The sequence below is a fragment of the Alosa sapidissima genome, chromosome 23 (assembly GCF_018492685.1).
Source record: "Alosa sapidissima isolate fAloSap1 chromosome 23, fAloSap1.pri, whole genome shotgun sequence".
Classification (NCBI taxonomy): Eukaryota; Metazoa; Chordata; class Actinopteri; order Clupeiformes; family Clupeidae; genus Alosa; species Alosa sapidissima.
Window position 1 is genome coordinate 9150463 of NC_055979.1, and position 18303 is coordinate 9168765.

Consider the following 18303-nt stretch of genomic DNA (forward strand, 5'->3'; position numbering starts at 1 on the left):
GTGTGCACAACTCTTTTTCCATGGTAAGGATTACCTTTGCATGGAATTGCCCAGGAAGTTTCTGTGTCATGCAAGTGTAGTGTTCACTGCTTTCAGCTTAGAGTGATCACTTTCATGTGGCCAAATCCCAAAGGATCAACAGTGAAAACTGTCTCTTCTTCAAACAATCTGATTTGCTCTTACCTTCTCCATCACACCCAACCTGCTGGAGAATTAGGCTATCCAATTAGCTGCTCTGTCAAGATTATATACCAGTTAGTAAATAACCAATTGTTTATATTTATTTATGCAAAAGCTGACTGACTGAATTAAGAAATACATTCATGTTGCTATTGTAGAAGAAATGTGCTGATTACAGACAGAACACAAGAAGAGATATCCGCACACTGTGTCTAAAGCTCCCAATTTAATGGTGGATGATGATACACAACGTTTCGACCACTCAGGTCTTATCATCCATTAAATTGGGAGCTTTAGACACAGTGTGCGGATATCTCTTCTTGTGTTCTACGTAGTATTCCCAATATCCAGCACCTGTAAATGTTATATAGATGTGCGTACACCTCTACACTTCTGATTACAGACAGCACAACTTTATTAATTCTTCCAACCTCACTTTCCCGACCCGCACGCGCCGCTGCCTCTTCTCGCGACAAATTATGTTTTACAAAATAGCCTAGTTCGTATTTCAGTGTAGGCTATACTGGACACAACGATACTTTTGCAAATAAGCAACACTTTTTCTCGGCTACAATGCATTGGAAACGTGATTTGAATGAAACTATTGATTGAAATGTGAAATTAATGGGGCTTCTCTACGGGACGACGGGACTAATGGGACTGGGACTGGGACACGAACTGGGACCTGCCTTCTCTTAGTGAAGTGTAGTAGTGGCTTCAGCTTGGCTTGAACACATTTTTCCGTATATCGTCGAAGCCTCCCAGGCAGGAGGTGAAACTCACGCAGGTATCGTAACTTTGGCGATCGAAAATGCTACTTCCTCCTTCACAATTTGGTCTTCATCTACTTTTTCCCATCAGTCACTGGGATTTTACAACGACATTTTTTGAAGGAGGAGAAAATTAACGCGCAATTGTATACAGTGAAGTATATACGCGCTTCGACAGACTCTTTTGCGTAAGTGCTCTTCTCCAGACTTAACAGCAAACTGTTAGCCTAGGCTAGAAGCAGATGTTTCATTCTTGTTATTTTTGTACAACGATTACTTTTTTTGGTAGGCTACAGAAGTAAAAACGTTACACCAATTGACAGTATTTTCGTTTTGGCAACTCATAACGCTGAATACCCTAGTCTAGTCGCTCTTAATGAATGGTGTGTGTGTGTATGTGTATGTGAGTTCTGTTTTGTGAGAACTTTCTATGGTACACTACAGAATACATGCCTATGCTATGTTTTACGAGTAAAACTATCAATCAGTCGTAGGCTACTTTTATTTCTGATGGGGGTTCGCAGTGAAACCGCCTGATCTATCGATAAAACTATACCTTTCTATACCAATCTATTAAACTATAACTTTCTATACCAATCTACATGTTGCCAATAATAAAACTCTGTAACTCTTGTCTCACATCACACTCTTCGTTGTTAACATCCATTTTTGTGTTAAGGGTGAAGCAAGTTATATTTTAAAGATAAATCTAGGCTTGAGAGACGTAGTTCACCGGGGCAACACATATGTTAAATCCCTAGATTTGTATGTTTTAAGGTGCCAACATACAAGGGACTAACGTTTCGACGTGCACCCACGTCTTCGTCAGAGTCTATTATTAATCAAGGCCTATGCCATAGTTATCAGTAAAGCAGCCTCGGTGCAACTCAATGCAAGTCTGTCATGCCGAGGCAACACAAAAAGGTCATATGAAACGCTGTAAAACCCATTCAGCGCACATGCCCTAGTTTCACAAGAAAAACAGTCTCTACAAGTGTCCAAGAAGTAGCATCCTGGGTGCGAAGACCTACTTTTCGCCTCTAGCTCAGCAGTTGTGAGGTGCTCTTAACCGCAAACAGTGACGGGGATTTAACTGACACCTTATCAGATCTCCGACTAAAGCTGTGCTGGCTAACTAAACTCAAAGCAACAAAACTAAACTGATTCCCACATGTTTGCACTGACAGGACCATCGTGTGTGCGCGTGCGGTCAGTCTTTGAATCAGACGCATAGGAGGATGCTTCCCAACCGCAGCAGAATGTAGGCACTGCGTCTTTCAGAATATGTCCTCTCTCTCTCTCTCTCGCTGTGTGTGTTTCTATTGAAAGAATAATGAAGTTTGCCTTTTGCTTTTGCTATGTAGTCCTAATTTGTCAGCCTGTTTGGTTTTCAACATAGGTCTTGTTTTGCGCATAGCGCGTGACAAAAACGCATCGCTTCTTTTGCACGCTATTTCCATAGGCTGTGTTCGTCAGTTGTTTTTGATCTTTTATCGTTTATGCTTTTATTTACTAACATACCCTTTTAGTACCAACTGTTTTGACCTGTTTTTGACCAATCAATTATTTGACCAATCTGTTTGTGTGTGTGCGTGTGTGTAGAATGCACTTTTATTCTGCATGGCAGGTGAAGTCCTGTCTAGAAGTTTTAGTGGTGTAGCCTCTGGTAAACATACCTAGCATTCCAAATGTTTGACTATGCTCATTTCTGGGCTGAGAAAGACGAGACACTCTTCTTGCTTAAACAGGCTTTAAAACAGTTGTTTGAAGTTTTAGTTAAATCACTAGGAAAAAATAGTATTTAGATTTTTTTTAAACAACTTCACAAACAACACAATTTCAGTTCAACTTCTTTGTAAGGTAGCCTAAGGTTTGTGTCATAGTGTGCTTGCAACGATGCTAAGACACGTTTCCTGTTAAATGGAACTGATCTGTGTTGAGATCTTCAGTGGTCTTCCGGGATGTTAACAAGGCCTGTGTGGTTTTGTCTTGCCTGTGCTCAGATTTGTGTCGCAGATCAACTTCACTCATCAGACAGTGTCTCTCAACTTCCCCGAGGAGAACGATGAGACCATGAGCGACGACTTCCTGCCCAGATCGCTCGTGGAGCCTGACTGCGTGCTCAAGTCCGAAGCCAAGCCGAGCGAGATTGAGGACGAGTGGACGCCCGGCGCCTACTGCGTCCCCGCGACGGGATACAAACCCCCGCCACCGGTGCCACCCCGTGCCGCGCAAGCCAGGTTTCCACAGACGCCCTTCCCTAGTCAGGCGGTGGCTGGAACTAGTGCCGCAGACCATTACCAGTGGGCGTGGGCGTACCCCAGCTACGCCAGCGGGCGCGAGGAGGGGGGGTACCAGCACCCGCACAGCATGCCTTCCTCCCTGCCCTCAGATGAGTACAGCAGCTACCCCGATGATGGCAGCCACCTGCAGGCCCGGTCCCATTCTCTCCCAGGCAGAAACAGCCCCAGCCTGGCCAGCCTGGAGCAGCCGAGCTCCCTGCTTTCCAACCCGCCTCTGGCTGCCGCACACCCCCACCCCCACCCTCTCCCCTATGGCTGTGTGCCCATGGCCCCTGCCTGCTGTACACAGTATACACCCCCAGGCCACCACCACAGGGGTCCCGGCCCTCTCCATCAGCTCAGCCCCCAGCCTGCCTACCACATGGCCTATAAGCCCTCAGGTGAGTGTGTTCACCTCCGGTATATCACCTAAGGCTGTAACATTAAAAGGCATCCTCCTTTGGTTCGTGCCCCCTGTTTGCACATCAAGGTTCGGTTTGAATGAGGGCGCTACACAAAAAGAGTAATGAATGACCATTATGTTTATTAGTCTTTGCTTATGTAGTACTGTGCATTCTCTGCATGCCTGCACGTATGAGGTCCATATCATGCAGAGGCAGTTTGGGATAAATCCACGTTTGCCAAACGCCCACTGGCAGTGTGGGACGTGCATCAAGTTTTGCCAAAGTTTAGAACTCCATTAGTTTTAAAGTAGTAAAGCCCACTGGAAAAATTGTTCTATCTCTTGATTGTCAAATCCATAGATGTAAATGCTGTCGCCAGTGGGCATTGGCCAATAGGGGTTTTGCAACCATATGCACTTTTAAACCCCCAGGGTCTTTCTGCCCTGACCTATCTACCATGCATTTTTTAAACCTTAAAAAGGTAGTTTTGGCACCCCAGACGCAAGCTGCTAGCCTGACAAGCCAGACCCACATTATGTAGGGGCACTCACCGTTCGCAGTGCTCAGTCCGAGGGGAGGGATAATCGGTTGTCTTTCAAATCCCCTCTGCACGCAATAGGACAGTGCTGAGTCCCATGCGTTTTCCCACCAGCGGAGCTAGTTGGCTAGTTCAAACTTTTGCCAACATAAAACCAGTTTAACTCATGTCACACTGTTAGCCAAAAGCAACATCCATCTTCTTTGTTTTCAAGTAGCAGGGAATTCAAGCCAATTGTTGCAACTCTGCCATCAATCATTATGTTAAGCCCGCCTATCGACTCTATACACAATTTGATTGGCCTGATAGAAGTTTAATTTTTCGAGCTCACAAGCCAATGGAGAGTTGCTAGACTAGCCCTGGAAGCAAATGTAATTTGCTGCCGCTGCGTCTAGATTTCTAGGCTAGCAAGTTGCCTTAATGGCCAGGACACCTTGAGGTGCCCTTTTCCACCTTGGGCCTAGCTGCCTGCCACGCGTTGTTTGTTATATACATGGTTTGTGTTAGTTCTAAACCTTTCAGATGACTTTGGTCACCTCAGGCCTGTCTCCCCATTGCGTATTACCTACCACACACCCTTTCACTCTGTCAAGTAAGTCAGTCCAACGCCCCACAGCACATAGTTCAAATTGTATTTCTGTTGGGGTCTGACCTCCCTGATTAGGACCTGCCCCCCCCCAACAGAAATAGAAACAACAGTTTGGGGGGGATTGCACTATTCAATATATTCTTATGTAACGTAAATTGCAATTCCGTACCTCGCAAACTGTGTTAAAATGGTGTGTTTAACGCAGCCTAATGTATGAGCTCATTGTCTATTAACATTCATGTTTACCTGAGTGTCTTGATGCAGCCTACCTTAATTACTAGACTTGTGGTGTTCGCTACATTTAATACACACATTGACATTGTGAATTACAGTCGATTGTCGTGGTGTAATTGGAACTCTGCCAAAGCACATTCATGGATGAGTGAAATACGCCTCTGCCGCAGCTATCGTCCTGGTAATTTATTGCCGTGCAGGACTGCATGCATAGTGTGTGTCTCAGAGCCTGCCAGTTGCACGCCAGGTTGGCAAGTCAGGTTTTGCCCATGGGGGAGAGAGAGTAAAAAGGTATTTGACATGCACAGACACTTTCTCTCTAATGCAGGGACACACACAATGATGCTTTTGAAGCATCATTCGGGCAGCCGTGGCCCACTGGTTAGCACTCTGGACTTGTAACCGGAGGGTTGCCGGTTCGAGCCCCGACCAGTGGGACGCGGCTGAAGTGCCCTTGAGCAAGGCACCTAACCCCTCACTGCTCCCCGAGCGCCGCCGTTGAAGCAGGCAGCTCACTGCGCCGGGATTAGTGTGTGCTTCACCTCACTGTGTTCACTGTGTGCTGAGTGTGTTTCACTAATTCACCGATTGGGTTAAATGCAGAGACCAAATTTCCCTCACGGGATCAAAAAAGTATATATACTTATACTTATATACTTATACTTATACTTTTCTAAACGCATTCCTCCCCCCCATGGCGGAAGTAACATTATAGTGCTCCGCTTAGCTCTCCTCTCCAGCAGTCCAGCATAACCTGACAATCTTCTCATGTTCTTCTGCCTCAGGTCCTGAGCAGCATCACCCTGGGCATGTCCGAACTAGTTCATTGCAAAGGTGGGTCCAGTCCACCACATTTCATACCACTCATGTCCAGTGCTGGGTCAGTTGCATAGGATATGTAATGTGATGCGATGGTGGTTATCACATTGCAAGCCTGGACAAATGCTTGTAATTGCATGCTTACATAATCACAATGTGCCTCACATACTTGCATAATGTAATAGCTCACTTAAAATGTGCTTTACCCAAACGTATATAATGTTATTATGCTCCTGTCAAAATCTAGCAAGTAGGCCTAACTACACACAAGCAAAAGGCTATGAAACAACATCAACAGTATACTTTACACAATAACCATGCTAATGCACAAACTGGCATTTATTTGAAATGCTATCAGCAAAGTTATAAGTGAAAACTATTTCACGGTGTGTTACGAACAACATAATGACATGACAATATTAATCATTCATGAGGCCCATATAGCATCACAATGAATATGAAGATCATGCTAAAAATGAGCTTGCCAAAACATAAATATGTAGGTTTCATTATAGCTCTCTTAAAATGAGCTTTCCAGTACTACATACATGTCTAAATATGTAATTTAATGTTTTATACTGTCTGGTGTGTAGCCTAATGTCATTGTATTAATGGTGTTTTTTGTAACCTATTTTGGCCTGTGTCAGATCAAATGAAGGCTTATTGAATTTCGTGTACAGTACTTCTGAGAAAAATACTATACTGTCCCGTGTTTAAAATGTTAACAAGGGCAACAGTTGAACCTGCTCTGCCTCATCGTAGACTTTCAGGAACATCAAAATACATTCCTTTTGTTCATAGCGTGACTCGTGTCTTCATAGTGTGACAAAAACATTGATATTCACACTTTGACAAAGAATATCAATCAGCCAGGTAACCAACTGAATCTGACAGTACAGAGAAAATTGCCCTTTTCCTGCTGACGTGCGAAAAATGGAACTCTTTTGACAGAGTTACCACCCTCGCTCTACTCTACCCTCCACCCTACACTCCCCCTCACTCACACACTCTCACTTGCTCGTTCACACACTCATGCTCGCTCCTTCGCTCACACACTCTCACTAACTCACACACTCTCCCTTGCTCACACACTCTCAATCCCTCTCTCACTCACACACTGTTGCTTGCTCACACACTCTCCCTCACTCCCTCTCACACACACTCACGCTGGCCCACACACACTCGCTCACTCCCACACTCTTTCTCCCTCTCTCACACACTCTTGCTCCCTCTCTCACTCACTCACACACACTTTACCACACACTCACTCTCACACACTCTCGCTCACTCTCACACACTCTCCCTCACTCTCTTACACACTCTCACACACGCTCCCTCACTCTCACTCACTCTCACACACTCTCCCTCGTTCTCCCACACTCTCACACACACACACACACTCTCGCACACTCTCACACACTCAGGCTTGTTCCCTCTCATTCCTAACTTATGGGTGTCCTGCATGTTGTCTTCTTGCAGTGAGTATGTAGTTCCTCAACCCCAGCATACCAGTCCCAGAGGAACCCAGTTATCCATGGAGCAGAGTGAGTGACTCCGACACACACGCACACTGTCACTCAGGCATACACACACACACACACACACACACACACACACACACACACACACACACACACACACACACACACACGCACACTGTCACTCACGCATACAGACACAGTCACAAAAACACATGCTCGTACACACACAGTCACTCACACATGCACACAAACATGGGGTCGGGTCCTTCAAACCAGATTAATTCAAGTACTGTACCTCATACCACTGACATAGGACCCAGATTCATTCAAATACCATAGCTCATTCATATACCATAGCTCATTCAACTGAAATGGGACCCAGCTGAAGAGCTCATAAAACAGCGGAAATGCTAAATAGACTGCATTTATGTAGCGTTTTTCTACTCCTCTGAACACTCAAAATGCTTTACAATTTCATGCCTCACATTCACACACAAACACACACACAGAATCCCTCCGACTGCTGAACGACTCCCCTTTCTCCTGCACTGCCTCTAGTGGAAGCCGAGCTGTAGTTTTACGATGGCATATAGTGACAATATATTTGTTTATATACTGGCATACTTCCTAAAACATATTATTGAAGTGTGATGTTTAGAGTTTATTGTGTTTAGTGTATATATAATGTTAATTATTTAATTCCTTTTTAACTTTCTGTCCTCCAAAGGGAAGGTGTTTGTCACATACGAGTCCGACAGTGAAGACCATGTCAAAGAGATCATCAAGTTTGTTGCCCTGCTGAGACACAACGGCTTTGACACACATGTACGTTTAGGATTATTTAGGTTACAGGCCTACCTTGTAAATAGTTATTAGTAGCGATTGTGCTAAAATTGTAGCAAATGAAAAGGTGAGGGACTAATTCAGTTAGAATTCAAAACCTCTTGTCAAATTCAGTGAATGGCTCCACTCTTGTGTCTGCCTTCAAAACAACTTGTTTTTGTACAGTCCTGGCTCTGGAAATGGAAAATTTAAATACAAAGTATCTTAGACTTAGCCAAGCACAGTTACAGACAATCAACACATTGCTTTAAGAGCAATTAACTGTTCAAGGCTAGCTCAAATATCAGCAGCTTTTCAGCATAGAAGACTACACATCTTAATCCAGATCCAGATCTTTAGTTGAATTTGTTATTGACCAGTTGCACAAACCAAATTTCCCTCACGGGATCAAAAAAGTATATATACTTATACTTATATACAAACAATTTTACCTTGTTTGTTTCCTGTGGAGCCAGGTGCGTTTGAATCTACACGTGTAGACACTAATTACATTCCAAATAGCGGCAGGTTCAAGTATAAGTATAAGTATATATACTCTTTTGATCCCGTGAGAGAAATTTGGTCTCTGCATTTATCCCAATCCGGGAATTAGTGAAACACACTCAGCACACAGTGAGGTGAAGCACACACTAATCCTGGCGCAGTGAGCTGCCTGCAACAACAGCGGTGCTCGGGGAGCAGTGAGGGGTTAGGTGCCTTGTTCAAGGGCACTTCAGCCTGGTCGGGGTTCGAACCGGCAACCCTCCGGTTACAAGTCCGAAGCGCTAACCAGTAGGCCACGGCTGCCCTCACACCAAACACACCTGGCTCCACACGAAATAAACGAGCTCACCGAGAGCCTTTCATGCAACTAGTCAATTCCATCAGTAGCTGAGTCATCTTTGGACTCAGTCCACTACACCAAAAACAGCTAAGATCCATTACTTGAGCAGATATGTGATCAGATGTCCATTGGATCTTCTCAACACAGAAGAGGCCTCTACTGTATAAGCAGACGCGGCTCGTTCACTTGGGCAGGAGGGGCAGAGCCCTACTAAAGATTCCACTAGAAAAGTAGATCCACAAAATATTTTTTTAAAATAAAATGTCGTTTGTTTATTATTGTAATCAGTGGCAAAGTACTTAATCATGTTACATTTTTGTATGATTTGCAAAGAAATTTCGCAAAGATCGCAAAGATCTCGTTGATCATATCCGTTGTAGGCCTACTGTAACATTACATTTCATTTCTGGTGCCCTGAAGAAATTGAACAGCGCCTGCTGTTTGTCTATGTAAATCTGTCGACCGATAATGGAACTGCAGCTAGAGCGCGGTTAGTAGAAGGTCGGGTGGGCAGATCATGCCACTGCCCACCCTATACGACATCAGAACTTACTGCCTACTGTAGGTAGTAGCCTATGCCTACTGTATTAGTCCGCACAAAGTTTGTGAGGTCAGGCAGAAAGTTGAAAAATGGCGAGTGAACAGCGTGTGTGCAGTAGTTTCTCTTAAAGAACGTATTCGAAAGACTTGAGTTTGTAGTTAACTTAGCTATCAAAGACCTAGGACCTGATCAGCCCGACATTAACATCGTATACCAACAAACAAAGGACAAGAGTCGGTCATTTAATCTGACATTTTCACGTTCGTGGTAGGCCATATGTCTGATAACAAACTCTGGTTGTCCTGAACGCAATAAAATGTTCTGTTTTCCATGCCTGCTTTTCCGATCTTCTGGGGGACAAGGGGATGTTTGGAGTAGGCTAGTGTAGGTGTGTGTGAGAAGGCAAAAAACATGAGGCTAGCATCTGAGTTGTGCAAATTAGCCATGCTGGGGAAAGCTAATATTGCAGCACAACTCGATGAGGGCTACACTGTAAGTGCGAAATCGTGTACGAGTTTGTTCACCTGAGAGTGACACAGATAAAGTAAGGCTGATTGCACAGACATTTGATGGGGCTAGTGTCATGAGAGGAGCATCTGTTGGAGTGCGTAAGAAAGTGTAGCCTACCCTAATTGCTATGCACATCAATTGAACCTGGTGATGGAAAAGGCTGCGTCAGCAGCATCCTCAGTGCGTGTCTTCTCGGATTTGTATAGTTTCTCCGCTTTTTTCACAAGATCTCCGAAAAGATTTAAATGCTTATTTTGGAGTGTTTCGAAATAATTGAAACATCTGGAGATTTTAATACAATCTCAGTTAGAGAGGCTAAAGGGTTTTCTCGAAAGCTCTTAGATCCCGAGTTTTTATTCCTTAGACCTATTCTAAGATCATGCATCGTGTAGATGTGCTCTATGCACAGCTGCAGAAAAGAGCAATCGATGCAGTGGAGGCACACAGGGTTACAGACAAGTTTGTGGCCAACATGAGAACGATAGGCCTACGTGATGTCCCATGCCTTTGTGCAAAACATACCGGTGTCCAGGATAAGCGCAGGACCGCTTAACTTTACGCAAATTTGCCTATGAAGTGTGTGACAATCATTTACCGCCACCGACAGATTTTCATTCACTGGCCATTTGTCTGCCGCCATCCTATTTGATAGTTCAAGCTTCCTCAAATTTTCCAAATCATTCCCCAAGGAGCTCTTGAAAAAAACTGCCCTTTTACGTGTATGTGTCACTTAATATTAATTTCTATACAAACCACGGTGGACACGCAAGCACTCATTCATACACACTGTTGTTTACCTTTTTAATGAATAGCCTACTTTTAATTTACTCTTTAAAGTTGAGCTGGCTCTTGAACACAATAATTTCGTTACTTATAATTATGACTGCCGCGCAGCGAAGCGGCGGTCATATAGGTTTAGTCAGAATTTATTTTTTATTTTTTTTATTTTTCGCATGCCCAAATTTCCGTCAATGATTCCCGGGACACTGAAAGACCGGGGTACACGAAACTTGGTGGGCATGTAACCCCACATGGATAGCATGGAACCATCGTTTTTTGTTTTGATCTGTAGCCCCCCCGCTGGACTGGACCCCCGAAAGGAGGGTAGGGCAGACACAGTTTTCTGTGAATATCTCGAAAACCGTAGGGTTTAGGAGGACTATTTTTTTTTGTATGTTGATCTCAAGGGGCCATGTCAACCCATTCCATAACCACTCATTTCATGTATAGCGCCAACTAGTTAAACACAAAAAAGTAAAAATGAGATGTTGTAATTGAAGGTATCTGTGACCTAACATAGTCAAAACTGCACGAAATTGGAAGTGTAGGATCATTATGACACCCTCTGTATGCACGCCAAGTTTTGTGGAATTCTGTTCATGGGGGGCCACACAATAAATTAATTTATGTTACTATACACCAACTGGCCTGTAGGTGGCCGGAGACAGTTTTCTGTGAATATCTCGAGAACCGTAGGGCCTAGGAGGTCCACCTTTTTTATGTATGTTGGTCTTAAGGGGGCATGTCAACCCATCCCATTACCACTTATTTCATGTATAGCGCCACCTAGTTAAAAATTAAAAAGCAAAAAATTAGGTGTTTTCATCACACAAGGTCAAAACTGCACGAAATTAAAAGTGTAGGATCGTTATGACACCCTCCGAATGCATGCCAAGTTTTGTGTACTTTCGTTCATGGGGGGCCTTACAATAAAATAATTTATGTGTACATTTAGTGACGTACACAAACAAGGATTCCCAGGACACTGAAAGACCGGGGTACACAAAACTTGGTGGGCATGTACCCCCACATGGATAGCATGGAACCGTCATTTTTTGTTTTGATCTGTAGCCCCCCCGCTGGACTGGACCCCCCGAAAGGAGGGTAGGGCAGACACAGTTCTCTGTGAATATCTTGAGAACTGTAGGGCCTAGGATGACCATTTTTTTCAGTATGTTTGCCTCCAGGGATCATGTTAACCCATTTCATGTGCACACATGTGCACAAACAGATACACACACACACACACACACACATACATACATTCACAGTAATCATACGTATGACACATACTCACACAGTAGACATATGTATGCTTGCATGCACAGGCACATACGCAGGCACACACACAAGCACGCACACACACACACACACACACACACACACACACACACACACACACACACACACACACACACACACACACATACACATAACACAACACAAACAATCAAGAATTTCTCAGAATTATGAACAGGCAAGATGGAGGTGGGGTTGTATAAAATGAATTTTACATGTGAAATCTATGAACTAATCATGTTTTGGTACTTGTTGTCTAGCAGATACCAGTGAGAATTGAGTGTGGATAATGCAATTTAGTGAGACAGTTAGAATCATATAGGCCTTTCAGCGTGATTTCTTTTTGTGGAAAAAATGTGCTGGACTGGGCGGCGGTCATATTTTGTACCGCTCTGCGGTACATCTAGTTTCTTTTATGAGTAGGCTAGGCCTACATGACAATAAACAACTTAAACTTGACTATGAGAGCTGAGTGGTGTAAGGCGGCGTGAAGCCTACACTTGGAGCTCTAGTGGAATTTTGATTTCGCAACGAATTCTCGGTTCTCCACTGATCTGAGTAGTTCTCCACTGATCTGAGCTAATGAGCTGATTACCGGTACCTACATTGTAGCTTTTATTTGTCTGGAATCTCAACATTTTAAACTTCACTTCTTATGAATAAAATAACATTAAGTAGGCTATAGGTTAATAATGCATGAACAAAACGGTATTTTGACCGCAAGTGGTAACATTATGGAATTCCATTCCCCAGATTTCGCTCATAGCCTAGCCATAGAAAGAAAGTCATAAAAATGAACAAAATCTCCGTGGACCGCCCTTGTGCGTCCAGCTACCGGTGACCTGGAACTATGCCAATTTTTTTTTCTAAACTTGATCAATAGACTCTGCCCAGCCTATTTGTCAACCCAGGAGCTGCTACTGTGTATAAGAGCCCTCTATTCACACGTTCACACACAGAGCAAGAATCTGTGGGTGATCTGATCCATATTCACACACAGAGATGTCTCTACATACAGTACTATAGATCTATGTGAGATCTTTATTCATATAGACCAGGGATGTGTGTGAGATCTGGGCTCCCTTTTGTTTTTTAATTGGTCAATCTCCTCCACAGATCGACGTCTTTGAGCAGCAGCTGAACAGCATCAGCAAGATCGACTGCACAGAGAGGTACATCCAAGAGGTGAGACACACACACACGTTCACACACACAAACTCGAGTGCAGTCTTATTATCATTTATTCATCAGCATGGTCAACTGCACAGATGTACGTACATCCAAGAGGTGAGACACACACACACACCAATTCATTAGCAACTACACACAGAGGTTCATCCAAGAGGTCAGAGGTGCCGTTGACCTTTGAGCTTGAGGTGGCCCATTTTCTTCAGTTGATGTTGTTTTGCCTGGGGGGACGTTTCATGACCTTGTTTGACCCCTGGCCCGCACAGCCCTGTGCACCGAGATCTGTAAACTCACATCTCTAAAGTCCAGTGTGTGTGTGTATGTGTGTGTTTGTTTTGTCTCATGTCCCTCCTAGAAAGATTACCTGATCATCATCGCCATAAGCCCTAAGTACTTCGAGGTTGTGTCCGGAGACAGCATGTTCGTGGAGAGAGACGAACGGACATTAAACACCGTTTACATCCACAAACAGGTACGGCTCATCAGGGGGAGCAAACGTTGGCTGTCAAACTAGACTGCAACTAATTGAAAGTAGTTTTGCTGGAGTTTTTTATGTTCTTTGTAAGTCTGGCATGCTTTGCTAGGATGTGTTGTGACAGCGTGTTTGGACGAAAACGAAAAGGTTTGTTTTTTTGTTTTTTGATGTGATTTGGCTGCAAGATTTGTTCTGTGTCTTCCCATGGCAGCTCCAGAATGAGTTCATCCAAAATGGCTGCAAGAACTTCAGGTTCATCCCTGTTCTGTTCCCCGGGGCCAAAAAGGTAAATCAAATTGCTGTTTTTCTCTCACCTTCTTTGAAAGTTAAAATTGTGTGTGTGTGTGTGTGTGTGCAAGCACAGGAGAGTGAACGTGTATATGTGTGTTTGTGTGTGTGTATGTGCACAAGGTGTGTGTGTGTTACCATGTGTGTGCACAAGTGTTTGTGTGTGTGTGTGTGTGTGGGGGGGGGGGTCACTCCTCCTTCTCTCGGATCACCTGAGAGAGCCTTAGGCTACAGTGAGACTAAATCCATCATTATGTCTATTTTCAGCCCTGTCATTGCTCTTTATCTCCCCCCGATCTCAGTGACTGTTGACAAACCTCCTGTTTTGCCTGAAATTCTCCTTAAACTCTTTCTTTCGTAACCATGCACAGATGCAGCTTACTGTTAATGACAGCTTGTTGAAAGACAACAGTGGGTTCTGGCTTCTCAGCACCTCTGGCGCTGGCACTCTCTCTCTCTCTCTCTCTCTCTCTCTCATATCAACTCCATTACTCAATGTAATAGTGATCCATAACATCGTCATTTGGCACACAAGAATACCTCTCTCAGGGCCCGTCCACACGGAGACGCTTTTTAGGTTAAACGCAGAGGTTTTGCTTCGTCTTGGCCGAGCGTCCAAACGAATCCTGTAAACGCACTGCCCGAAACCGCACTTTTCTGAAACCTGGTCCCAGAGTGGAGAAATCTGAAACCGTAGCCCGTTTGAGTTCGTTTAGACAGCGAAACCGCACATCCTGCTTGCGTATCGATGACGTCATCGCCACACCTCAGCTGCCCTGGACTTGCACTTATAGTATTGCCTAACAATACTAGTTTTCATACATGACATTACCTACGATTACACTCCGTAAGATAAATATCACAACTGGTGCTGCGCAGTGCCGATAGCTTATGACTTGGTGGACTGAACACTGTTTTTTCCCGGTGTTTTTTAATGCATTCTAGCTACTGTCAGTGACGCGAGAGAACTTCAGTTATTAGGAAAGTGCGTGTAAGATTAGGCTACATTAATTTGTGCGTAGTGCCAGTGTCATTCATTTATTTTACATGTCTTACAACATATATACATGCATTCACAGTCGAGTGAAATCAGATATAAGCATACAAAGACGCTTAGAACTCACGTTAAGCCGATGGTAGCACACTGAATGCAAATGCGCGATTTGATTTGATGCAGGCAAACGTATTGACTGTTACTAACGAAGGTTTTATAGCAATATTATAAATGTGGCGACAGAAAAGCCTAGAACTTGGGTAAGCCTTGCGTTTAGTAGCCTAATTGCGGTGATAGCCAAAACTAATGTGAATCACGGACTATCCTACAACCAAAGAAAGTAAAGGTGATTAGTAGGCCTACCTGCGTTAGCCAAATAAAGACGGGACTGCAACCTTCACAAACCGTAAAATAAAGTTTATTAGTTTTACAGTTGACTACAGTTGACAGTTCACCATCAGTCCACACAAACAATTCTGGTTTCCTTGCACTAGCCATTTTGTCATAGCCTATTCTGTCTGTTTGTAAAGCACAAACTTTGGTCAATTTCTGTGAAGAAACAGTGCCACCTATAGGCCTGGGGTATGAAGTAACGTGTTGAGTCGTGTTGAGATGGATCCGTTTGGACGCAAATATTCTTGATGCGGTTTCAGGGAAGACGGAGGAAAAAAAGATCGGTTTCGTACATGTGGACTAGCCCTCAGACTTAAACAGAAACAATGCTTTTTTTGGGTTGAATGGCGGACCGACGTAACCTGACCCTAGCCAGATGAATGTCGTTACGCTTAGCTCCGCCTAGCTTCACTCACATCCATCTGGGACCTCTTCCATTGAGAGTGATTTCTCCAACCAACTTTATGGTTTAGCCAATCAGGACGCAGGGCGGGAGTTTCATAGATGTGACATAGCGTAGAAGCGACTGTGAGTCTGTTATTAGCGTCAAGGGTTGGCTTCGATGTGAGTGGTTGAAGTAGCACGTCAATAGATGACGGACAAGTGGCTTATTCAATCATATGCAAGCATTTTTTGATTAGGCCCAGCCATCTGAAGCAACACTTCAATGGATCGGTTCCAGATGGGTTAGTGGAGCTAGGCGGAGCGAAATTCATCTGGCTATTGCCAGGTTAGGGCCGACGGCCTCAGTGTCAGGAAGCAACGAGTGTAACAAAATGCTTTACTGCATTTACACACATATACGCCAGGCACCGGCTAGAACAAGGTAGCGATGGAGTTTCTCAGACATTTGTCATGACAGAGCCAGCGAAAAGAAGCAGAAAGCGAGTAAACCGTTGTCGGAGGAACAGGGAAGAAGAAAAAAGACAGACTGACTGACTGAGGAGTGTCGTAAATCATACACTCTGAGGCTGTAGGGGGAGCCCTGCAGAGAAACCTGCGAGAAAACAGCAAAGAAATTGGCAAAACTGCATACCGGTAGTTTCTCTATTGGCATGTCTGCAAATAAACAGCACACTAATTTCTCTCCCTCTCTCATTTCTCCCTCTCCCCCCATCTCTGCCTCTCTCTCTCTCTCTCCCTCTCTCTCTCTCTCTCTCTCTCTCTCTCTCCCTCTCTCTCTCTCCCGGTCTCATTTCTCTCTCTCTGCCTCTCTCTCTCTCTCTCTCTCTCTCTCAGAGCCATGTTCCCACGTGGCTTCAGAACACACATGTGTACAACTGGCCCAAGGATCGGGACGATATCCTGCGGCGACTGATGAGGGTGGAGAAGTACAACCCTCCGCCCATCGGAGAGCTGCCCACCATCGTCTCAATCCCCATTTAAACCTGCTGCCCTGGAAACGGAGTAGTGGCACAACTGCCTTTTAAGACAGGTCCGCCCTGTGTGTGTGTGTGTGTGTGTGTGTGTGTGTGTGTGTGTGTGTGTGTGTGTGTGTGTGTGTGTGTGTGTGTACGTGTGTGAGTGTACTGTATGGAATGTTGATTTTGGCATGACTTTGTTTGGTGCAGACTGTGAAGATGGTTCTCTTTGAAAGATGTTTTTGAAGTTGGGTCGGTTACCCATTATGGGAGTGACAGACAGGTAGTTCTTGTCTGTGTGTGGCACAGTGATGACACCCAACAAAGCTCAGCTCGGTTAAGTTCCTTTCCTAGCCCTGATCTCTTGGCCGGATCTCAGCCATAACTCAGCTGGATCCAAACCGGTTCTCAGCCAGGTCTCAGCCAAATCCACACCAGATTTGAGCCAGAGGATAAGCTCATTGATAAGTCACTCAGGTCAGATGTATTTAGACTAAGAACCATCACACAACATAGCTCTCAGGAGTGGACTAAGAGGTGCTGAAAAGGGAAACATACCATACTTTAAAAAGTGTTACATATCAATAGAATACAAAAAATGTGACAAATAACAGCGGGACTACATTAATTGCAATACAGGTTTGAGGTTCTGTTACATAAGAAAGTGACATTGAATGACATTTTCACTTAGTTTAGGGACAGCATTTTTCTGATTCTTGTTAGCATGGTTTCCTCCGGTTTACTGGAGGGCAGAGGGCACGTCTCACACCCACGCAGTCGGCTACATCACACACATGATTACTATTTGATTTAAGGTGTCACATCGGCACATTGCTTTGATAAAATATCACATAAACATCTAGGTTTTTTTGTGCGGTCAGTTTATGAAATGCAACCCTGTTTATGAAAAGTGGCGACGGTGCCTTTGCTAGTTTCAAGACCCATGAGCAATTTAGTGCTTTGCAGGAGGTCCCTTACAACTGCCAAACTGAGCTCTCTGCCTGAAGTACATTCTTCTCCATTGCGAGGGTGGTTTTATAATCCGTTTGGCATCTCAATCATGTTCTGTACTGTCTTTTATCTACAGTATTTCAGGTTTATTTCCTTGGTTGGATATTTTTTTTAATTTTGTTTTTAAATCCATTATGTTGTTGCCTTTTTTGGGGTGTGAATCATGTTGTGTTTCCATCATGAATAACAACATTGTGTCCAACTTCTGGACTTTTGACTTCAAATGACTTTACCCAGCTACACAATGGTTAATAGGTTTAAATATTTTTTTGTATTACTTTAAATGTATCTGAAAGATGCTGTTTGCAGGGGAAATACAATACACATATTTTGTTCTTATAGCTCATCCCTGTAGTCTGAGCCTAGGCCACTGTTGTACACTACAGTGGAATTCATAATGCAATCATGTTGTCAATTTGTGTACTGGGTATCCAATAAAGTGGTACCCCATTTGTCAACAAAAAGAATCATGCTCTTACCCGCGACAATGTTACATTTTT

The 18303-nt window shown here is 44.0% G+C and overlaps 1 protein-coding gene across 4 annotated transcripts; it reads left to right on the forward strand.

Moving 5' to 3' along the window:
• The first annotated feature begins 692 nt into the window (after nt 1-692).
• On the forward strand, nt 693-17384 carry traf3ip2b (TRAF3 interacting protein 2b). 4 transcript variants are annotated; one of them, XM_042081711.1, is made up of 10 exons: nt 693-1138; nt 2138-2211; nt 2954-3633; nt 5783-5831; nt 7296-7360; nt 8025-8122; nt 13210-13278; nt 13637-13753; nt 13968-14042; nt 16671-17384. In XM_042081711.1, the coding sequence occupies exons 2-10, from the start codon at nt 2189-2191 to the stop codon at nt 16815-16817; spliced, it is 1323 nt and encodes a 440-aa protein (XP_041937645.1). In that variant the 5' UTR covers nt 693-1138; nt 2138-2188; the 3' UTR covers nt 16818-17384. The 4 variants fall into 4 exon arrangements, with proteins under 4 accessions (XP_041937645.1, XP_041937646.1, XP_041937647.1 ...); XM_042081712.1 differs by having other exon boundaries at nt 693-967; XM_042081713.1 differs by lacking the exon at nt 2138-2211.
• Nucleotides 17385-18303: the final 919 nt, after the last annotated feature.

Coding starts and splice junctions, on each gene's coding strand:
- traf3ip2b (XM_042081711.1), top strand. CDS start 2,189: ATGCTTCCCAACCGCAGCAGAAT. Junction 2,212..2,953: donor CTTCCCAACCGCAGCAGAAT/GTAGGCACTGCG, acceptor GCCTGTGCTCAG/ATTTGTGTCGCAGATCAACT. Junction 13,279..13,636: donor CAGAGAGGTACATCCAAGAG/GTGAGACACACA, acceptor TGTCCCTCCTAG/AAAGATTACCTGATCATCAT.